The sequence below is a fragment of the Scyliorhinus torazame genome, chromosome 7 (genome assembly GCF_047496885.1).
Source record: "Scyliorhinus torazame isolate Kashiwa2021f chromosome 7, sScyTor2.1, whole genome shotgun sequence".
Taxonomy (NCBI): domain Eukaryota; kingdom Metazoa; phylum Chordata; class Chondrichthyes; order Carcharhiniformes; family Scyliorhinidae; genus Scyliorhinus; species Scyliorhinus torazame.
Genome location: NC_092713.1, coordinates 87,616,457 through 87,636,432, shown reverse-complemented (window position 1 = coordinate 87,636,432; position 19,976 = coordinate 87,616,457). Strand labels below are relative to the sequence as shown.

The 19,976-nt window shown below is 45.1% G+C and overlaps 1 protein-coding gene across 1 annotated transcript; it reads right to left on the bottom strand.

The window, feature by feature from the left end:
• Positions 1-1,062: 1,062 nt before the first annotated feature.
• On the bottom strand, positions 1,063-14,926 carry cpt2 (carnitine palmitoyltransferase 2). The gene is made up of 5 exons (XM_072511020.1): positions 14,686-14,926; positions 8,691-8,771; positions 7,543-7,649; positions 5,340-6,644; positions 1,063-3,506 (listed from the first exon to the last, which is right to left on the bottom strand). Exons 1-5 carry the CDS (start codon positions 14,835-14,837, stop codon positions 3,175-3,177), a joined length of 1,977 nt encoding a protein of 658 aa, XP_072367121.1. The 5' UTR covers positions 14,838-14,926; the 3' UTR covers positions 1,063-3,174.
• Between the last annotated feature and the right edge of the window lie 5,050 nt (positions 14,927-19,976).

Genomic DNA, 19,976 nt, shown 5'->3' with positions numbered 1-19,976 from the left:
TATTACCTCATCATAAACCTAATCAAATTAATCAATCACAAATTGTCTTTAACAAATCCATACTGGCGTAGATTTATTTGCATAAATGGGATTTTCACTAAACCTTAGAAATTAGTGCTAGATACGGATTAGGATTGAGGAAATTCCTAGTAAACGATTTTCTAATTATTTTAATGGGGGTCAAATCATAACTAAGCACAGAAGATAATTTCAGATTGAGAGAGACAAGAAAACCCCAATACGAAGATGATACAACACCCTAGGCTAGTGCGGTCAATTCCAGTCCCACTTGACCCAGAGGTGTGACACAGGTGAGATTAGATTTTATATTAATACCCATGGCTTTGGTCGAGTTAAATTGACCAGTCACCAGGTTTGTAAATTTTAACACAAGTAACCCTTTAATATTAACTAGTTATAATAGGCAAACAAATACAACGACTATCTACTATCTGATTCCCACCCCCCCCCCTTTCTAACTCCCCACCCCCCACCACTCTCTCCATACACACAGACAGACAAACAGCAGAGGGAAAAAGGAGGGTTGAGAGGTAAATATAATAAAATAAAATGATACGGAACTTTGATTCCAATGAATTTCTTGCAGTTGGTTTCTTTCCCAAGGTTAGGCCTTCAGTTGGATACTTTCTTTTCCTTCAGCTTGTAACGATCTTCACTGCAGACTCAGGGAGACAGCAGGCAACTGGCAACAGAGAGAGGGAAAAACATAGCTCTTCTTCCTTCAAGGGTCCAGAGGCTTCTGGCAAGTGCTCTCAGAAAGCATCATAGAGGAACCGATCACTGACTGTTGTCGGGCAGAACACCTGGCCAACCCACAGGTTGCCAGCCAACCAATCGAACAGACTTCCTCCAAAACCAATGCCTAATATTTACTCTGCACCAACGAGTCTGGTTTCTCCTCTCCAAAATACAAAACCTAGGAACACACGGTCATGGCAAGCAGTCATCTGCTGAAAAGCACATTCCGATTATGGGTCCATGGACCAAAAATAATAAAATAAGAGATGGGAACAAAGGAAATAAACAGGAAGGACTCTTGCAAACATTGAGTGACTTTATTTTTGGTTTAATTTCAAAACTGATTAACATATTAAATTAGATCTTTTACATTTATGTAGTACAAAAACCAAAGTTAGTCCAGTTTAATTTTTATTCAGCTTAACTTGAAACATGACAATCATTTGGTATATGACTTAAACAGTCAGGTTGCTGATTCAAATATAAAATGAACAAAATGCCAACTACTCAAATTGCATTGAGGTTGCATAATTAAACATAACATTTCACCCACAATGCTTAGAAACTTTCAAAAGTGAAATTTGATCAAATCTACTGCATCATGAAACTAAAACGTAAAAATGATCCTTCATAAGAAGTGTTACCAAATAGTTCCAATATTAACACGATAGAATGCATAGTGAATTTAAAGTTTAAACCACATTAATGTTTAGAAATGTTTGTCCAAAATTTCCGAACAGGTATTACAGCACTGTTGGTCGGAAAAGAATGGAGGGGCGTAATACTCCCCCAAAAATTCTAGTTAATTTGTGGTGGGTTTTTCAGGGAGTTCCCCTATTCAATGACATTTGGATCCTGGGAAGTTTCTCACTGGTTTAGCCCACATTTATTTTAGCACAGGGAGCTGAACGCCGATCGGGCCACCATTTTTGAAAGGGTGCCCCGATCTCTAAGTGAGCTTGTAGGGCCCACACCCCCCATCATGGGCAATGTCACCCCCCACACACATGGACACAAACCCCAAGTGAGGACACCCTGTTGTGGGGTCTCTGAGCCTCTTTCCCCCCCCCCCACCTTTCAGGCTCCCCCAAGCCCCCTTACAGCATCCCCTCCCTTCAAGGACCACCACCCATCACCCCAACCTCCCAGAGGTCCCTACTTAACTGCCCTGCATACCCCCTTTAAAACCCCATCCGCCCACCTTTCATGCGCATGGCCGTCCCTAGCCCTTGGCAGTACCACCCATGCAGTGCTCCAGCCAGCTTGGCAGTGCCATGGTGCCCACGTTCCAGATGGAGGGCCGGGGGCCACTATGCACTATCCCTGACCATCCATGGGTCTCTGATGGCTCAGGAGGCTCCCGGGTGCCGTTCGCCTGGCCCACGTTTGTGTGGACTAGCACTGATCGGCACCGAGTTGCAGCGTCCCTGGGAAGGCCGGTGAATCGATGGAGGCTGGTGGATATCAGGCAGGTAGGTCGTAAATTGGTATAAGACCTACTTCCGGGAACGCGGTTTGATCCCACCCTTTTGGCGGAGTTCCGACTCCGAAGTCTTGCATGACTTGGGTGAACCCGCGAGGCATGGAGGGTGCCGGGAGACACACTAGAGGGCTCTCCCAGGATTCTCCAGCCACATTGTGCTCTTGCTTGAACGCACGTGGTTGGAAAATCGCACCTGAGTAAATGTGTCTAAAAAAAGACGTAGATTTAAAAATCATAATCTATTAAAGTTAAAATTTATATTGAATATGAACTAGCACTAATGTACTTTGGTATCTTCCTTTCACCAAGAGCTTTAACTAGGATTTGAATAAAATGTAATCGAAGATGTATTAAATGTTCACAGGTCGTGGCTGAATAGTATTTTCAGCTTGATAGCAATAAAACTATGATGGTTATGGACCAGTCACATGAGCAAATTGAGGTGATCAATTAAGAGTACTGGACAAGAAGCAATCACAAAATTAAAATAATTAAATCTTGTGCTCAGCAAGGTGAGATTTTATTGCTCAGGATTAAAACACTCGCCATTTCAACCAACTTGTGTTATCAAGTACTTCCATAGCACATATATTGCATCAGTGTTATATTTCTGCGATCCCTTTATTGAGAATGACAAATTGTCATTAAAGACTAAATTTGTTTGGGGCCATACTCATTTCAGAGACAACCTTATAACCAGCATATAAGGAGACTTTCACTTGATTAATATTTGACCCAGATTAGTGATAAATTACCAGTGTCCGATGTGTACCCTATCTTTCAATCACTGCATATTGATTCAAGTATCATTTTTCTCTAATATACTGAACTTAGTAACAACATTATAGCAGTGCTTATGGATGCACAGGTTTAATAATTGCAGAGTGCTATTATTGCTATTGATCCACTTCCATTCTTTAAACTCCTGTAACTCAGATGCGGATTGGTCGTCCTTCTAACACATCAAAAATATCATCCAGGCTTTTGTTCACACACTTGAGGAATTCCTTAACGTCTCGAGCAGCATAGCTGGAGATGATGTAGCCTATCCAGTGATCATGGATACCGTAACCCACACCAAAGCCATCAGGAACAACAGGCGCAAAACCCCCTAACTGGATGGCAGGACTAGTGAGAGTACTGGTAGAAAGAATGTTATGGTTGATTTGAATATATGATGGGTCTTGAAATAGTTCTGGTAGAGCCATTCCTTTAGATTTTGCTAAGTAACGTAAAGCAAACAAATGGCGGTCAAATCCCTGAGCTGTTGAGAAAAGGAAGAAATAATGACCAATGTTTTCAATAGATACATTTGGAAACATTCACCTTATGATCTATCCAGTATAAAATTAATCATGGCATTTTGTCCTTGTACAAGACTTCAGAACATGGGGTCCACTTTTGGAGGATCGCAGGGTCGGTGTTTGTTGAGGCTATGGAAAACATTCAGAAGAGGGCCACAAGAATGATTCTCAGTTTAACAACTTAAACAAAGGGTCACAGGTTATTAATTTTGACCCAGAGAATAGTAAACCCATGGAACAAGTTCCTGGCCGGTGCAGTGGTGTGTTGTAAATCCCCAAAAGTCTTGCGCATCTTGCCCATCCCACAGAACAGCCACCAAACTGTAAAGAGTGGGGCTCAGATTTCCGTGCCCTCCATTACTTTCATAGCGCCGACATCTTATTTCTTGCATATGGGTTAATTTGAAAGTGGTGAGGTAAGCCTTAATGAAGATTAGAAACATTTGGGGAAATGAAGGGGAGCAAAGGTACCATGGGCTAGTTCAGGAGCATCATTTGTTCATAGCGTTCTGAGGCTGTTGATTGGATGATTTTTTTCTGTCAGGGACACAGCCAATAGGCTACAATTTTTCTCCCAAAGGAAGGAGGGGGTGGGTGATGTATTTTAATCAGAAAGTACTACCCATGACTTCTTTAGTTATTAAAGTTACTGCATAAATCAGAAAACAACTGCTGAGCTAGAGAACGTAAAAATCATCTCGCTTCATCACTACCTTGTGAATCCTATTGTAAAAGAGAATTAAAAATTAAAGGGAAAGGAACAAATGGACTAGCAACGTCAAAGAACCAGCACATACAGGATGAGCCAAATGTCCTCCCATGCGGCAGTAGAATTTTATGGAGAGAATTTGGTCTATTTTTTTCTTCTTTCACCCGGGCTTTGTTGACTAGGCCAGCATTTATTGCCCATCCCTAGTTGCCCTTCTTGAACCGCACCAGTCCATGTGGTGTAGGTACATTAACAGTGTAGTTAGGGAGTTCCAGGATTTTGATGCAGCGATCGTGGAGGAACGGCGATACATTGCCAAGTCAGGATAGCGAGCGACTTGGAAGGGAACTTGCAGGTATTGGTTTTCCCATGCATTTGCTGCCTTTGTCCTTTGCAGATTCTGTCGAAGAAGCCATGGTGAGCTGCTGCAGTGCATCCTGTAGATGGTACACAGTGCTGCCACCGTGCATCAATGGTGGGGAGAGTAAATGTTTAAGACAGTGAACATGATCCAAAAAACGTGGGCTACTTTTTCCTGGATGGTGTCAAACTTCCCAAGTGTTGTTGGAGCTGCACTCATCCAGGCAATGGGAGAGTATTCCATCACACTCCTGCCTTGTAGATGGTGGACAAACTTTGGGGAGTTAGGAGGTGAGGTACTCCTGGCAGAATTCCCAGCCTCTGACCTACCCCTATAGCGACAGTATATGGCTGGTTCAGTTCAATTTCTGGTCAATGGTAACCCTCCCCCGCTGGATGGAGATAGTGGGGGATTCAGCGATAGTAATGCAATTGAACGTCAAGGGTAGTTAGATTCTCTCTTTTTGCAGATGGTGATCGCCACACAAGTTCCAGGCGAGAATATTGCTTGCCACTGATCAGCCCAAGCCTGAATATTGTCCAGGTCTTCCTGCATTTGGACACAAACTGCATGTCCATGCTTAACAGTAAGAAAGGCCCCGATATTTGAATGCTGACAGCGAACATGAGAACATTAAGCCCTTCAGAGCAGGGACGAATACAAACAGAAAATTATACGATAAGACAAAGCCTATGGGGAGACCCATGGGACTTCTGGACTTACCCATTGCAGCCTCTCTGGTCAGCTGCCCATGATACTTGGAACATTCGCCTATCATTGTCCGCAAGTCTGAGGTGCTGTGTTTTGACGACTCCTTCACAAATGCCTCACAGCACTTCTTTGTGTAAATGGTGGCAGGGCGGATGGTTTCTGTACGACCATGTTTAAATGCAGCAGTGCTACATGACTCATAGGTGGCGACCGTTTTGTCATACTGTCTCAAAAACCCCATCTGAAAAGAGAGCTGCGCAACTGCATCGGGACTGAGGTTTTGCTTTTTCAGAAACTCCTTCCCACCTTTTCTGAACTCCAGTGCATCGATAGACAAGGTGCTCACTGCGGCATCAAAGTTTTGTCTGGAGCTTGAAATACCCGATTTCAGAACGTCATTGAGTTTAAAATCGAGCTTCTGCACAGCCTGAGATGAGTTGACTGCTGCAGGTAACGTAGTGGCCGAAATTGCAGGCCTCTGGGTCGTGTCTTTGAAAGTTTCATTCATTAAACGCAGGACAGCCACACCATCACCCCACGAGTGCTCAAAGTTAATAGCTGCATTGCCATCTTTGGTTAGTATAATGCTGAAAGATTTATCAAACCAACGATTGAGGCCATTTCCATGAAGCATGTTGTGGGAGAGTTCTAAATGGTCTTTCACAGTCATATCATCAAGGCAAATACAGAAGATAGCTGTATCTATTTTATTCAGCACCTGTGCATTACCAGCTTCCAGTAGGCTCTGTCTTAGCAAAGTCCAAGTATCACGATTTTCACTTGTCAAGTATCCAAGACAAAATTCAGGAGGGGGCCTGGGATCAGACAAAATATACTTGAAGTGGGCCTGGATTTCAGAAGCCTTTGTGATTCTTCCATCTTGATCAATAACGTCAAATGTATAGAAATGGCCATTTCTCATCACTAGCAAGTGTTTGGCGCTGTCATCAGTAAGCAGCTCATCCTGAATTGGTTTGGGAATACGAGTGGAGTTGAATAGTCTGTAGTACTGAGACATATCAAGTGGGTAGGCATTAACCATGTAGGCTCCGTACCATGAAATGGAAGCAGGAACAAATCGAATGATATTCTTAAATTGAGATGTGTCACTTTTAGCAGGATTGAGATGGAAAATTTCAGGTTCCAATAAGCCAGCTCGCAAGGTCTTCATGAAACGAAGTACAGACACAGTCATGTTGGTCGCTCTGATAAGCTGACTGTTGTTTGCGGGGTTTGGATCAGGATGAAAAGACATAAAAGGGTTATAATTCAGGACGACTGGTTCACGTGCAGAGAGGTACATATCAAACCATGGTCCTAAAGAAATAGGGGGAAAGAAAAGATTCTAAAAGCACTGACTATTCAGCATTGAAATATATATTTTATCTTTATAATAGAGTAACATGTCCCATAATGAACGTTATAATTTTCCTATCCAGATTATTTTCTTTCACCATCTTCGTTTTTCATGAAGATAGTGACAGATACTGCGGAATTGCTCCACAGACATTGTAATTCCTCCAGTGACTCGCAGCTATTCTCCTCCATGTATGAGCCTGTTGATGTTGGCAGGAGATTTAATTGGCAAACTTCACACTTGAATTTGATTGTGCCCTCGTTCATCGCCCACAAATTATTTTCACCATGGATCACTGACTGGTTAGAAAATCTGTGTTTGGCAGATTTTTCTCTGTCCTGGGTCAGGGATGCCAAGGTCAATTGTGGTACTTCTACCCAAAAGAGCGACAAACATAACAGCAGAAATCGAACTTCTATTCGTGTGATTCAGCACCATAGTTTTTCCATTGCAGTTATCCAATATATTATTGGGATAGATATAGAGTAGCTGCAATAATTCACATAATTTAGTACACAAATAAGGAGAATTACAAGGAAAGGTTATAAAAAAGTAAATTAGCTGCATTATTTTGCAAAATTAAATATTTTATACTTGGTTCATGGCAACTTCTTTCAACCAATAGATTTGCATCACGTTGGCAAAAACATGATAAATATTACAGCAAATAGACATTTAATTCTGTACATATTTTCCAGCTATGATACTGGAGGAGTAAAGGCACTGACAGGCGTTGTCTTTCCTAAACCAAGAAAGTAATCAGACTTTTTCCTGTGTGCAGATAGTGGAGTTTGGTATATTTCAGTTCAGTCTTTACCCTTGGTCTAGCAAGTTAAATAAATGGTTTGTGGATCTCACCCGAGATGTAACTGGTGTGTTTGTTTCTTTTGTCCTGGGTCACAAGCTCTTCATGCAGCTGGTTACCAATTCCCTTTTTGAAATCTTGAGCCAACTGTTCAGTTCTCCTACAATAGAAAAGACCATCAAAATGTGAATAGGTGTATAATACCAGCCAGACCAAGAGGTCAATACTGTTTAAGTGGAGATGAATTATTTGATTTGCCCAGAATTGTTAATCATCAACTGTGGCAAATCTAAAATCATCCAGAGGCAAGATGTGGATTCAGAGATGTGTGTGGTTGAAGAAATGTCATAAACTCGATTACTGCTCCACTTCCAGGGTATTGCATTGGTGTGGCAGCCTACAACATATGCTCAAGAAGTGTGGCTTTATTCCATAACCTTTCAACTCAAGAGAAGAGAGTGTTAATGCCTACTCAGTAGCAAAACCTTCTTGATGTGGAACTCAAATCCTGCAGTGTATTTCCCACATGTACTCCAGGTGCTACAATGCTGCCATCGGCCAATCGGAAATAATTTTTCTTTTTAAATGAATTGTTTTGCACATTCTCCCGATGTTTGCGTGGGTCTCACCACAACCCAAAAAAGCTGTGCAAGGTAGGTGGATTGGCCACGCTAAATTGCCCTTAATTGGGGGAAAAAAAGAATTGTGTACTCAAATGATCTCGCTCTCCCATGCAGGGAAGTCTCAACTCTTTTCAGCAATATCTGACTGTACCACAGAAATCTGGACATATAATCTGCATTCTACCTACCACTCCACAACCCAAATTGATAACTGACGTTTTCCAGCATTGTTGATAATTTCAAGGAAGACCAAAAGTTCATGAGTAACAATTTCAATAAGTATTGTGCACTAATTGAATAGCACAAGAAGTGAAAGTTTACGGCAAAGTTTCATAACAGCACAATGTTAATTTTTCATGTAATTTTAACAAACTGCCAGTGAGATTTTAATTCAAGTTATAAAAATGTAGAATTCCTGGATAATCTCTGCCTGTCTCTTGTCATTCTGGATAAGATACTATATTGTCATGCTTTATGGTTTTAATTCAAACATTTGTTGGATTAATCAACTATTGTAACTAGTAAAGATAACAATACTAAATATCGGCCATCTGATATTCAGTTCTCTGTTTACTTACCTATACTGGTCATCATCTAAAAGTGGTCTCTGTGCAGTCAGATAACGCTGCATTGTATCCTGCAGTTTTGGAATTGGTAACCTTTGGATTAAAATGAAGGGTTAGAAAATAGATTACCAGTATAGCCTATACCTGCAGGGTGACAAAAACGGAATAGATTGCCAGGTATAGGTACAAGGAAAATCTTTCCATTTACATAATTTATTATCTTCATGCAAACAGCTATATATGACATTACACCTTAACAACATTAGCCACACTAATGACAGACTGGAGTTAGATAATCAAAAATTCTCCCAACTTATAACATATACAGTAGAATGCAATTCTTTCCTTTATGATATTGTTTGACATACCAACTGGAACATCATGACCTAGGGTTTATAATTGCAAATAACATTAAGTCTTCAGTTGCATGCTCTATTTCATAGCTGAAATTTGATGATCACATTTACAGAAAGATAATTTAAACATTAGATCTAACTTGTTTTAAGTACTTAATTAACATCACATCAACAGACGACAAAATAAATCATCTTACAATATTATGACATCCCACAGTTGATAAATTGTGAATTATTGTGCAAGCCTAAGTGTATTGGGAGATCATGTGTTATTAGACGTCTTCTAACTTAAAGGAGGAGAATAGTAGATACTGGAGAATGGGAAATCTCTATTTCAAATAGCAAATAATAGCTAATCAGGGATAGCATGATGGATACAGGTTAATTCCTAGTATAGTTGTCAATTTGCCTCACAATAGCTTTTCCAACTACAATGTAACATTTTCCCAATCTCCAAGACAGTACTCTTTCTAATTTATATAGGTTTCTAACTAGTATTAAGACAGGATTCCTCCTCTCTCTCAGCTGAGAGACAATGTTGAAGGGGTGGTGGAAGGGGCAGCGACACAGACAATCACGTTGGGGGCAAAAACACTCTGAAGCTTAAAAGGCATCCAGTCCATATGCTGCTTTCAGTAACCTGTACGAGGAACGGGAACTGCAGAACCCTGAGCAAAAGGCCCTTTACCTCAGCCCACTAGAATTGGAAAGTGAGACTTCTTTATATAGAAGGGAAGCAGTTTATAGATTAGCTTTAGAATATATCCCAAGGATTTAAGTTTGTAAATCAAGTTTAAATAAGAATTGAGAGACATCATTGGTAACAGAATTGGGCCAAAGAAATGTCCTTGTTTTTTTTTTTACTGCGTTAAATGGTGAATATCAGGTACAGTACCATTTGAATGCAATTAGCGCCACATTTCTTTTTAGGAAGTCGATTAAAATAGTAAACCTATCTCAAACTGGATGCTTAGGAGATTTATATCTTATTTTCCTGATTAGATATGACCCCAAACATGACCAGGAAAGACATATCTAATCAACTCATCACATCACGAGGTTTCCATGAAGAGACACAGAGGGAAAAACCTTGTTTTCTTATAGCATCTTATATATTCCCAACATTGATTAACCAGGGCTCTTTATCATGTTGCATCAAAATCAACTACCCTGTTAGTATACATATTGTTTTCTGGTAATAGCACATGCATAATCACATTGTGAGTCACATTGAGAAATAAGAGCAGTAATAGGCCATACATACCCTTGTGCCTACTTCACCACGCAACATGATCATGGTTGATCTCATTGTGGCATTTACTCCACTTTCCTACCTGTTTTCCTTTGACTCCCCTATACTTCAAAACAATGTCTGTCTCAGCCTTAAATATATTCAGTGACTCAACCTCCACGTCCTCAAGGGTAAAAAAATCCAAAGATTCACAAACCTCAGGAGAAATTCTGCTTTAAATGGGCAACTCCCTCATTCTGAAAACCCCAGTTCTAGCTTCCCCACAAAGGGGAATAAATCTCACAGTATCTACGCTGTCAAGCTCCCTCAGAATCTTATGTTTCAGTAAGATCACATCTGATACTTTTTTCAAGACACCACTCAAAACCTACCTCCATCATGAAAGTCACCATAGTCCCAGAGGACTATAGGCTGCTTTCCCCTTGTATTTGAGACAGTGGACTGACTGGTGGTGATTTAACCTTAGGCTCACCACACCTCAGGTGAGGTTGAGAGGATAACCTCAGCTGGTGCAGGAACTGAATCCACGCTGTTGGCATTGCTGTGCAACACGAGTCAATTGTCCAACTGAGCTAACCAACCGACTTATTATTAGAAGTAATATTGACATGAGGAAAGCTTTAATTTTACAAGCAATATCGACCTGAGGACTTATTTGCACAGCAAAGTGTTATGAACTGGAGTGCACGACATGACCTGTGTGTGGTGGAGGTAGGTTCAACAGAGGCATTCATGAGGGAATTGAATTGATATCTGCAAAGGAAGAATGTGCAGGAAGAAAATTCTCTGAATGATCCCCATCTGTAAAGTAGTAATTCTGTGAAGTTATCTGCCTAATATTGGCGTATGCTGCTCTGTGTCTAATTTTGCTTTCTAGCACTCCTGTGAAGCACCTTGGTCATTTGATTATCCTAAAGCTGCTATGAATTAAGGCTGTTGATATAAATATGCTTCCAATTAAATTTAGCAGCTTTAGGACAATGTCACAAGCGAAATATACAACCAGCAAAAAGACTCACTGGAAACCCAAGTTTCACAAATCTGCAACAACCTCTGCCGCCTTGGCCAAGAGCAACAGGCACATCAGAACAGCCAGCTGTAACTTTCACATCATCCTGGTTCAAAAATATATCGCTGGTCCTTAATCATTACTGGGTCAATATCCTGGAACATCCCAACAGCACTGTGTATCTGCAGAAGAACAACTTTTCTTTGTATGGCACCTTTAGCAGATTATATCGCCCTAGGGACTTCTCAGCGGCGTTATAAAATGAAATACAACTCTGAGCCATTAGAGCAAATGATCAAAAACCTGGTCAGAGGTACACCACATCGGCTGCAGCGGTTTAAGGCAGTGCATCATCATTTTCTCAAGAGTACTTAGATCTGGGCAATAGATGTCTTGTTAAGAGGAAGAAAGAGACTTATGTAAGGCTGAGGAAACAAGGTTCAGACAGGGCATTGGAGGGATACAAGATAGCCAGGAGGGAACTGGAGAAAGGGATTCGGAGAGCTAAGAGAGGGCATGAACAATCTTTGGCGGGTAGGATCAAGGAAAACCCCAAGGCCTTTTACACATATGTGAGAAATATGAGAATGACTAGAGCGAGGGTAGGTCCGATCAAGGACAGTAGCGGGAGATTGTGTATGGAGTCTGAAGAGATAGGAGAGGTCTTGAACGAGTACATTTCTTCTGTATTTACAAATGAGAGGGGCGATATTCTTGGAGAGGACAGTGTGAAACTGATTGGTAAGCTCGAGGAAATACTTGTTAGGAAGGAAGTTGTGTTGGGCATTTTGAAAAACTTGAGGATAGACAAGTCTCCCGGGCCTGACGGGATATATCCAAGGATTCTATGGGAAGAGATGAAATTGCAGAGCCGTTGGCAGTGATCTTTTCGTCCTCACTGTCAACAGGGGTGGTACCAGGGGATTGGAGAGTGGCGAATGTCGTGCCCCTGTTCAAAAAAGGGACTAGGGATAACCCTGGGAATTACAGGCCAGTTAGTCTTACTTCGGTGGTAGGCAAAGTAACGGAAAGGGTACTGAAGGATAGGATTTCTGAGCATCTGGAAAGACACTGCTTGATTAGGGATAGTCAGCACGGATTTGTGAGGGGTAGGTCTTGCCTTACAAGTCTTATTGAATTCTTTGAGGTGACCAAGCATGTGGATCAAGGTAAAGCAGTGGACGTAGTGTACATGGATTTTAGTAAGGCATTTGATAAGGTTCCCCATGGTAGGCTTATGCAGAAAGTAAGGAGGCATGGGATAGTGGGAAATTTGGCCAATTGGATAACAAACTGGCTAACCGATAGAAGTCAGAGAGTGGTGGTAGATGGCAAATATTCAGCCTGGATCCCAGTTACCAGTGGCGTACCGCAGGGATCAGTTCTGGGTCCTCTGCTGTTTGTGATTTTCATTAATGACTTGGATGAGGGAGTTGAAGGGTGGGTCAGTAAATTTGCAGACGATACGAAGATTGGTGGAGTTGTGGATAGTAAGGAGGGCTGTTGTCGGCTGCAAAGAGACATAGATAGGATGCAGAGCTGGGCTGAGAAGTGGCAGATGGAGTTTAACCCTGAAAAGTGTGAGGTTGTCCATTTTGCAAGGACAAATATGAATGCGGAATACAGGGTTAACGGTAGAGTTCTTAGCAATGTGGAGGAGCAGAGAGATCTTGGGGTCTATGTTCATACATCTTTGAAAGTTGCCACTCAAGTGGATAGAGCTGTGAAGAAGGCCTATAGTGTGCTCGCGTTCATTAACAGAGGGATTGAATTTAAGAGCCGTGAGGTGATGATGCAGCTGTACAAAACTTTGGTAAGGCCACATTTGGAGTAGTGTACAGTTCTGGTCGCCTCATTTTAGGAAGGATGTGGAAGCTTTGGAAAAGGTGCAAAGAAGATTTACCAGGATGTTGCCTGGAATGGAGAGTTGGTCTTACGAGGAAAGGTTGAGGGTGCTAGGCCTTTTCTCATTAGAACGGAGAAGGATGAGGGGCGACTTGATAGAGGTTTATAAGATGATCAGGGGAATAGATAGACAGTCAGAGACTTTTTCCCCGGGTGGAACAAACCATTACAAGGGGACATAAATTTAAGGTGAAAGGTTGAAGATATAGGAGGGATATCAGAGGTAGGTTCTTTACCCAGAGAGTAATGGGGGCATGGAATGCACTGCCTGTGGAAGTAGTTGAGTCGGAAACATTAGGGACCTTCAAGCAGCTATTGGATAGGTACATGGATTACGGTAAAATGATATAGTGTAGATTTATTTGTTCTTAAGGGCAGCACGGTAGCATTGTGGATAGCACAATTGCTTCACAGCTCCAGGGTCCCAGGTTCGATTCCGGCTTGGATCACTGTCTGTGCTGAGTCTGCACATCCTCCCCGTGTCTGCGTGGGTTTCCTCCGGGTGCTCCGGTTTCCTCCCACAGTCCAAAGATGTGCAGGTTAGGTGGATTGGCCATGATAAATTGCCCTTAGTGTCCAAAATTGCCCTTGGTGTTGGGTGGAGGTGTTGAGTTTGGGTAGGGTGCTCGTTCCAAGAGCCGGTGCAGACTCAAAGGGCCGAATGGCCTCCTTCTGCACTGTAAATTTAATGATAATCTATGATTAATCTAGGACAAAGGTTCGGCACAACATCGTGGGCCGAAGGGCCTGTTCTGTGCTGTATTTTCTATGTTCTATCCAATTCATTCTTTCCAATTAAGGGGCAATTTAGCGTGGCCAATCCACCAACATGCACATCTTTTGGGTTGTGGGGGCGAAACCAACGCAAACATGGGGAGAATGTGCAAACTCCACACCGACAGTGACCCGGAATCGAACCTGAGAACCGCTCGCGCCACCGTGCTGCCCTATCTTGTGAATTAATTTAAACTAGGATAACATTATTGTAATTTTTAAAAAAATATTTCTTTCTCAGAATTGCAAAGCGAATGCTGACTGGACAAGGCAAGCCCTTAATCCATTTACTTGCTCCAAAAACCAATTCAAATTCAAATTGAATCCAATTCATGGTCCCCACAAGAGAAACATGCCAGATCCAAGCTGACCAGAACAGGCATTACACCTACCTACACCGGTTTGTAAGCAGTTAACTGCTGATAAGCATCAAAATGGGCTTCCAGCAATGAGAATATGCCAGCAAACATCCATTCAAACCACAATCCATTCAAACTACAGCTGACTGCTGCAGGAATCACCCTCCAGCCGGTGGTGAAACTTTTATTTTTTTGCAAACTCATTCTGCGGTGGCGTTAAGTAGCAGTTTTTGGAGCAGGCGGTGTTGCATTATCTTGCACAGGTTTACAAGATAACCTTTCACCCAGCAACCTGCCAGAGAGAATGGAGGTTAGTCCCACTAGCAGAAGAAAGTTGGAGTTTGACACTGACCGCGGCAGACTCTTTTGGAAATGGTTGGTGGGCACGATGCTCTTGTGCAGATAGTCAAGGTCTGGACTGGAGCTGCTGCTGTTGCGGATCAGGGTCACCGTGCCGGCCCTGCCCAGCTTGTTGAGTGTGGAAGCTACCCGCAGAACAGCCATTGCTTTCGGAACCCGCAAACACCTTCCAGCGAAAACTCCTCGGAAATCCCATCAACCTCCGTCCGGGAGAGAGTGCCGCCCACTGAACATCCCATAATACTCGCACTGCCGGGGGAAGTGAGGACAAAACGCATCAGCTGGCGGCAAGTTCAAAACCAACGAGCAGAGGGCGAGAGAGAGCAGCTCCCTCTATGATAAACCCGGGTGAAGTGTGGGCAAAACCCTCTCCCCACAGCCTGGATTGTGTAGCAGGAATTACAAACAAATGGCCAAGTGGCAGACCCATTAGTTACAGACAAATTGGTGGAAGTACTGTTTGGCCATTGAAACTTTTTTAAAAAAGTTTTTTTTGGGTTTTCACATTTTGTATTTCACAAATCATATGTTGCATTTTACATAATTGTGCCGAAAAGAGGAGGAAAAAAACCGAGCAAGAAATAAAAGGAGATTTGTTAAAAACAGGCAGAAGTCAGCACAGATACTTGCATACAGTTGCTTTCCCTCCTGCTTAGGCCGTGACCCGCCTTTGGCCGGTGTACCTTTGTTGCAATTACAAATTTGGCCCCAGCGCGTATTTACAGATGCCCACCTACAGTTTTAGTCTCTTGTCTTTCTCATTTTCCTTACCTGCACCCCCCCCACTCTTCTTTCCCACTCCCCCACCTTACTATTGGTTTCAGGCTACAAACAGATCTTGGAACATGTTTGTGATGTGGAAGCCTTCTTCCGACCCTCAGATGGCAAATTTTATTTTCTCCCGCCTGAAACATCCCGCCAGGTTGGACAGACAGTCTGCAGCCATGGGTGGTGCTGCCGATCGCCAGCCGAGCAGGATTCTCTGGCAGGCGATCAGGAAGGCAAAGGCTAGGGCATCGGCCACCCTCCCTATGAAGAGTTCTGCCTAATCTGAGACCATGAAGACTGTCACCTTTGGGCATGGCTCTACCCTCATTCCCACAACACTGGACACTGTTTGTCAAGTACATGGCAAATCTGGGCCTCCCTGGCACCATTCGCATTTGCCCTCCACCTCTGGAAAGAACCTACTCATTCGGGTTCTGGTTAGGTGTGCTCTGTGCACCACCTTTAACTGCTTAGACTGAGTCCTGTGCATGTGGAGGTGGAGTTCGCCCTGTTTAGTGCTTCAATCCAGTGTCTTCCCCCTATTTCTATGCCTAGCTTCTCTTCCCATTTCTCACTTGTCTCAGCCAAGGGGAGTGTACCTCCTCCAACAGTCGCATAGGTCCCCACAGTTTCCCTTCCCTCGGTCACCCGCATCCGGCAGTTCTTCGACTAATGAATGTCCTGGTATCTGGGGGTACTTTGTCGTTTCCTTACGAAGGAAGTTTTTGACCTGTAATTGTCTTGGCTTGTTTCCTTTTGACAATTGGAACCTCTCCATGAGTTCCCCCAGGGTCACTACTCTGTCATCTGTGTACATGCCCCTAACAATCAATGGCCCCTAGTCCTGTCTCCACCTTTGAAGGTGGCATCCATTATTGCACGAATAAACCTGTGGTTGTTGCAGATGGGGGCCATGATGGACATTTTGGTTAGGACGAAGTGTTGCTTCGTTTGGTACCACGTCTGTAGCGTGGCTATTACCACTGGGCTTCCCAAGTGCTTGGCCAGGAAGGATGGAAGTGTGGCTGTGAGGAGGGCCCAGAGGGATGTCCCTATGCAGGAACTCTCCTCCATCTTCATTCATTCTGCTCCCGGTTCCCTCACCCATCCCCTCACTCTTTCTGCTGAAGCCACCCAGTGGTAGAACTGTAGGTTTAGGAGGGCCCTCCCATGTTTCTTTTCATTTTTAGGACCTTCTTTTGGATCCTTGGTTTCTTACCCCCTCATCACACACACACACACAAACACCACAATTAGATTGTCGATCTGGGAGAAGAAGGAGAACGCCTTCTCCTCTGGGTGTGTGAACCTCCATGGGTCCACTGTCCCCATCTGTTCCATGAACACGCCAAGTTCCTTTGCTTTTGATGTACCATGAAATTCACTACAAGATGATGAGAACGAGTGAACATATGCTTTATTATCCAAGAACTTGCCTGCCCGTGACTGCTGTAACAATTAGCGCTGCCCACAGGCGGCAGGTCTATATACCGCCCCGGGGGGGGGGGGGGGGGGGGGAGGGCGGGGCGGAGCCCACCAGGGTTCCAGTACAATACATGGAAGGAGTTCATATTACCATATCCTGGCCATAGGCCACAGTACTATACAGACTACTTATATTATGGTGAATACATTCACCACATTCACCCACTGTTAAAAATGAAGTCCAGCGGGGGTGAAGTGGGGTCATCATACGTTCAGTCTGTCTGGAGGCCGGATTGTTCTTTTGAACCTCCTCAGCTCTGGCGGGGCGGCGGGTACGGGCATTGTTGTTGTTGACTCCGAGTGCGTGTTGTCTGGAGCTTCGGTCCGGCGTGCCGGCGATGATTGCAGTGGTGGAGGTAGGCAGGGGGGTGGTGGATGGCGGCAGTGTAGGCGTGGGACAGTACAGGAGCCCCAGGGGGGCGTTAGGGATTCGGGGGGGTGGCGGTAGGCGGTGGGGAGGGGGGCACGTTGACATGGGAACCAGCGGGCGCCAGGTTCTGGAGGGAAACCGTACCTTGCCGTCCATCTTGGTGCGCGACGTAGGCGTATTGGGGGTTGGCGTGCAGCAGCTGGACCCTTTCGACCAGCAGGTCGGTCTTATGGCTCCTCGTATGCTTCCTGGAGAAGGACAGGTCCCGGAGTTGTCAGCCAGGATGGAACGAGACCCGGAGATGGACTTCCTAGGGAAGACAAACAAACAGTCGTGAGGGGCCTCATTCATGGCTGTGCAGAGGAGCGATCTAATGGAGTGGAGCGCATCGGGGAGGACCTCCTGCCAGCGGGAAATCTGGAGACTTCTAGACCGAAGGGCGAGAAGAACGGCCTTCCATACAGTCGCGTTCTCCCTCTCCACCTGCCCGTTTCCCTGCGGGTTGTAGCTCGTAGTCCTGCTCGAGGCGATGCCCTTACTGAGCAGGTACTGACGCAGCTCATCGCTCATGAAAGAGGTGCCCTGGTCACTGTGGACGTATGCAGGGAAACCGAACGGGGTGAAAATGCTGTGCAGTGCCTTTATAAAAGTGGCCGAGGTCATGTTGGGACATGAGACAACGAAGGGGAAGCGGGAGTACTCGTCAATGATGGTCAGAAAGTATATATTGTGGTTGGTGGAAGGGAGAGGCCCTTTGAAGTCGATACTGAGGCGCTCAAAGGGCCAGGAGGCCTTTACCAGGTGGGCCTTGTCTGGCCAGTAGAGGTGCGGTTTGCACTCTGCGCAGACTTGGCAATCCCGGTCATGGCCCTGACCTCCTCGGTGGAGTAGGGCAGATTGCAGGCTTTAATAAAGTGGATAAGCCGAGTGACCCACGGGTGACAGAGGTTATTGTGGATAGCCCGAAGTCGGTCATCTTGCGCGCTGGCGCATGTGCTGAGGAACAGGGCATCTGAGGGCTCGTTGAGCTCCCCAGGACGATACTTGATATCGTAAGTATAGGTGGAGAGTTCGGTCCTCCACCTCAAGATTTTGTTGTTTTTAATTTTGCCCCGTTGTGCGTTGTCGAACATAAACGCTACCGACCGTTAGTCGGTGATGAGGGTGAACCTCCTACTGGCTAGGTAGTGCCTCCAATGCCGCACAGCTCACAATGGTTTGCGCTTCCTTCTTGACAGAGGAGTGTCGAATCTCGGAGGTGTGGAGGGTTCTAGAAAAGAAGGCTACTGGCCTGCCAGCCAGGTTGAGGGTGGCGGCCAGGGCGACGTCTGATGCATCGCTTTCTACCTGGAAGGAGATGGACTCGTCCACTGTGTGAATTGCGGCCCTAGTGCTTTCGGCCTTGATGCGTCTGAAGGCCAAGCGGACCTCAGCCGTCAGGGGGAATATAGTGGCTTTGATAAGTGGGCGGGCTTTGTCCGCATAGTTGGGGATCCACTGGGCGTAATAGGAGAATAGCCCCAGGCATCGTTTGAGGCTGGGGGGAAGGGGAAGTTCCATGAGGGGGCCCATGCGGTTGGGGTCGGGCCCCAGGACCCCGTTTTGCACGACATAGCCGAGGATGGCTAGCCAGGTTGTGCGGAAAACGCACTTCTCCTTGTTATATGTGAGGTTGAGGGATTGGGCGGTCTGGAGGAACCTCTGAAGGTTGGCGTCGTGGTCCTGCTGGTCATGGCCGCAGATGGTGACATTGTCCAAGTACGGATATGTAGCCCGCAGCCCTTTCTGGTCCACCATTCGGTCCATCGTTCTCTGGAAGACCGAGACCCCATTAGTGACGCCGCAAGGGACCGTGAGGAAGTGGAAGAGTCGGCCGGCTGCCTCAAAAGCAGTGTAGTGGCGATCTTCCGGGCGGATTGGGAGCTGGTGGTCGGCAGACTTCAGATCTACCATGGAGAACACATGGTACTGTGCGATCTGGTTGACCATCTCCGCTATGCGGGGGAGGGGATACGCATCAAGTTGTGTGAACTGGTTTATGGTCTGGCTGTAGTCCACAACCATCCGATTCTTTTTCCCGGTCCTGACAACCACCACTTGTGCTCTCCAGGGGCTGTTGCTGGCCTCAATGACCCCCTCCCTCAAAAGTCGCTGGACCTCCGACTTGATAAAAATCATGTCTTGTGCACTGTACCGCCTGCTCCTGGTGGCGACGGGCTTACAGTCAGGGGTGAGGTTCGCAAAGAGCGAAGGGGGGGTGACCTTAAGGGTCGCGAGGCTACATGCGGTGAGAGGGGGCAGGGGTCTGCCGAACTTTAGGGTCAGGCTTTGGTAACTGCAATGGAAGTCAAGTCCAAGCAGTAGGGGGCACAGAGGTGAGGGAGAACATACAGTTTAAAATAGGCGTACTCAGCACCCTGTATCGCGAGGTTCGCGACACAGTACCCCTGGATCTGTACCGAATGGGATCCGGAGGCAAGGGAGATTGTCTGGGACGCGGGGTAGATGTGGAGGGATCAGCATCTTACCGTGTCGGGATGGACGAAGTTCTCTGTGCTCCCAGAGTCGAAAAGACAGGGGGTCTCGCGCCCATTGACCCGGACGGTCATCATCGAATTCTTCAGATGTTTTGGCCGCGACTGGTTGAGGGTGACTGCGCC

Coding starts and splice junctions, on each gene's coding strand:
- cpt2 (XM_072511020.1), bottom strand. CDS start 14,837: ATGGCTGTTCTGCGGGTAGCTTCCACACTCAACAAGCTGGGCAGGGCC. Junction 8,772..14,685: donor TTCCAAAAGAGTCTGCCGCG/GTCAGTGTCAAA, acceptor TTTAATCCAAAG/GTTACCAATTCCAAAACTGC. Junction 6,645..7,542: donor ACACACCAGTTACATCTCGG/GTGAGATCCACA, acceptor CTATTTCTTTAG/GACCATGGTTTGATATGTAC.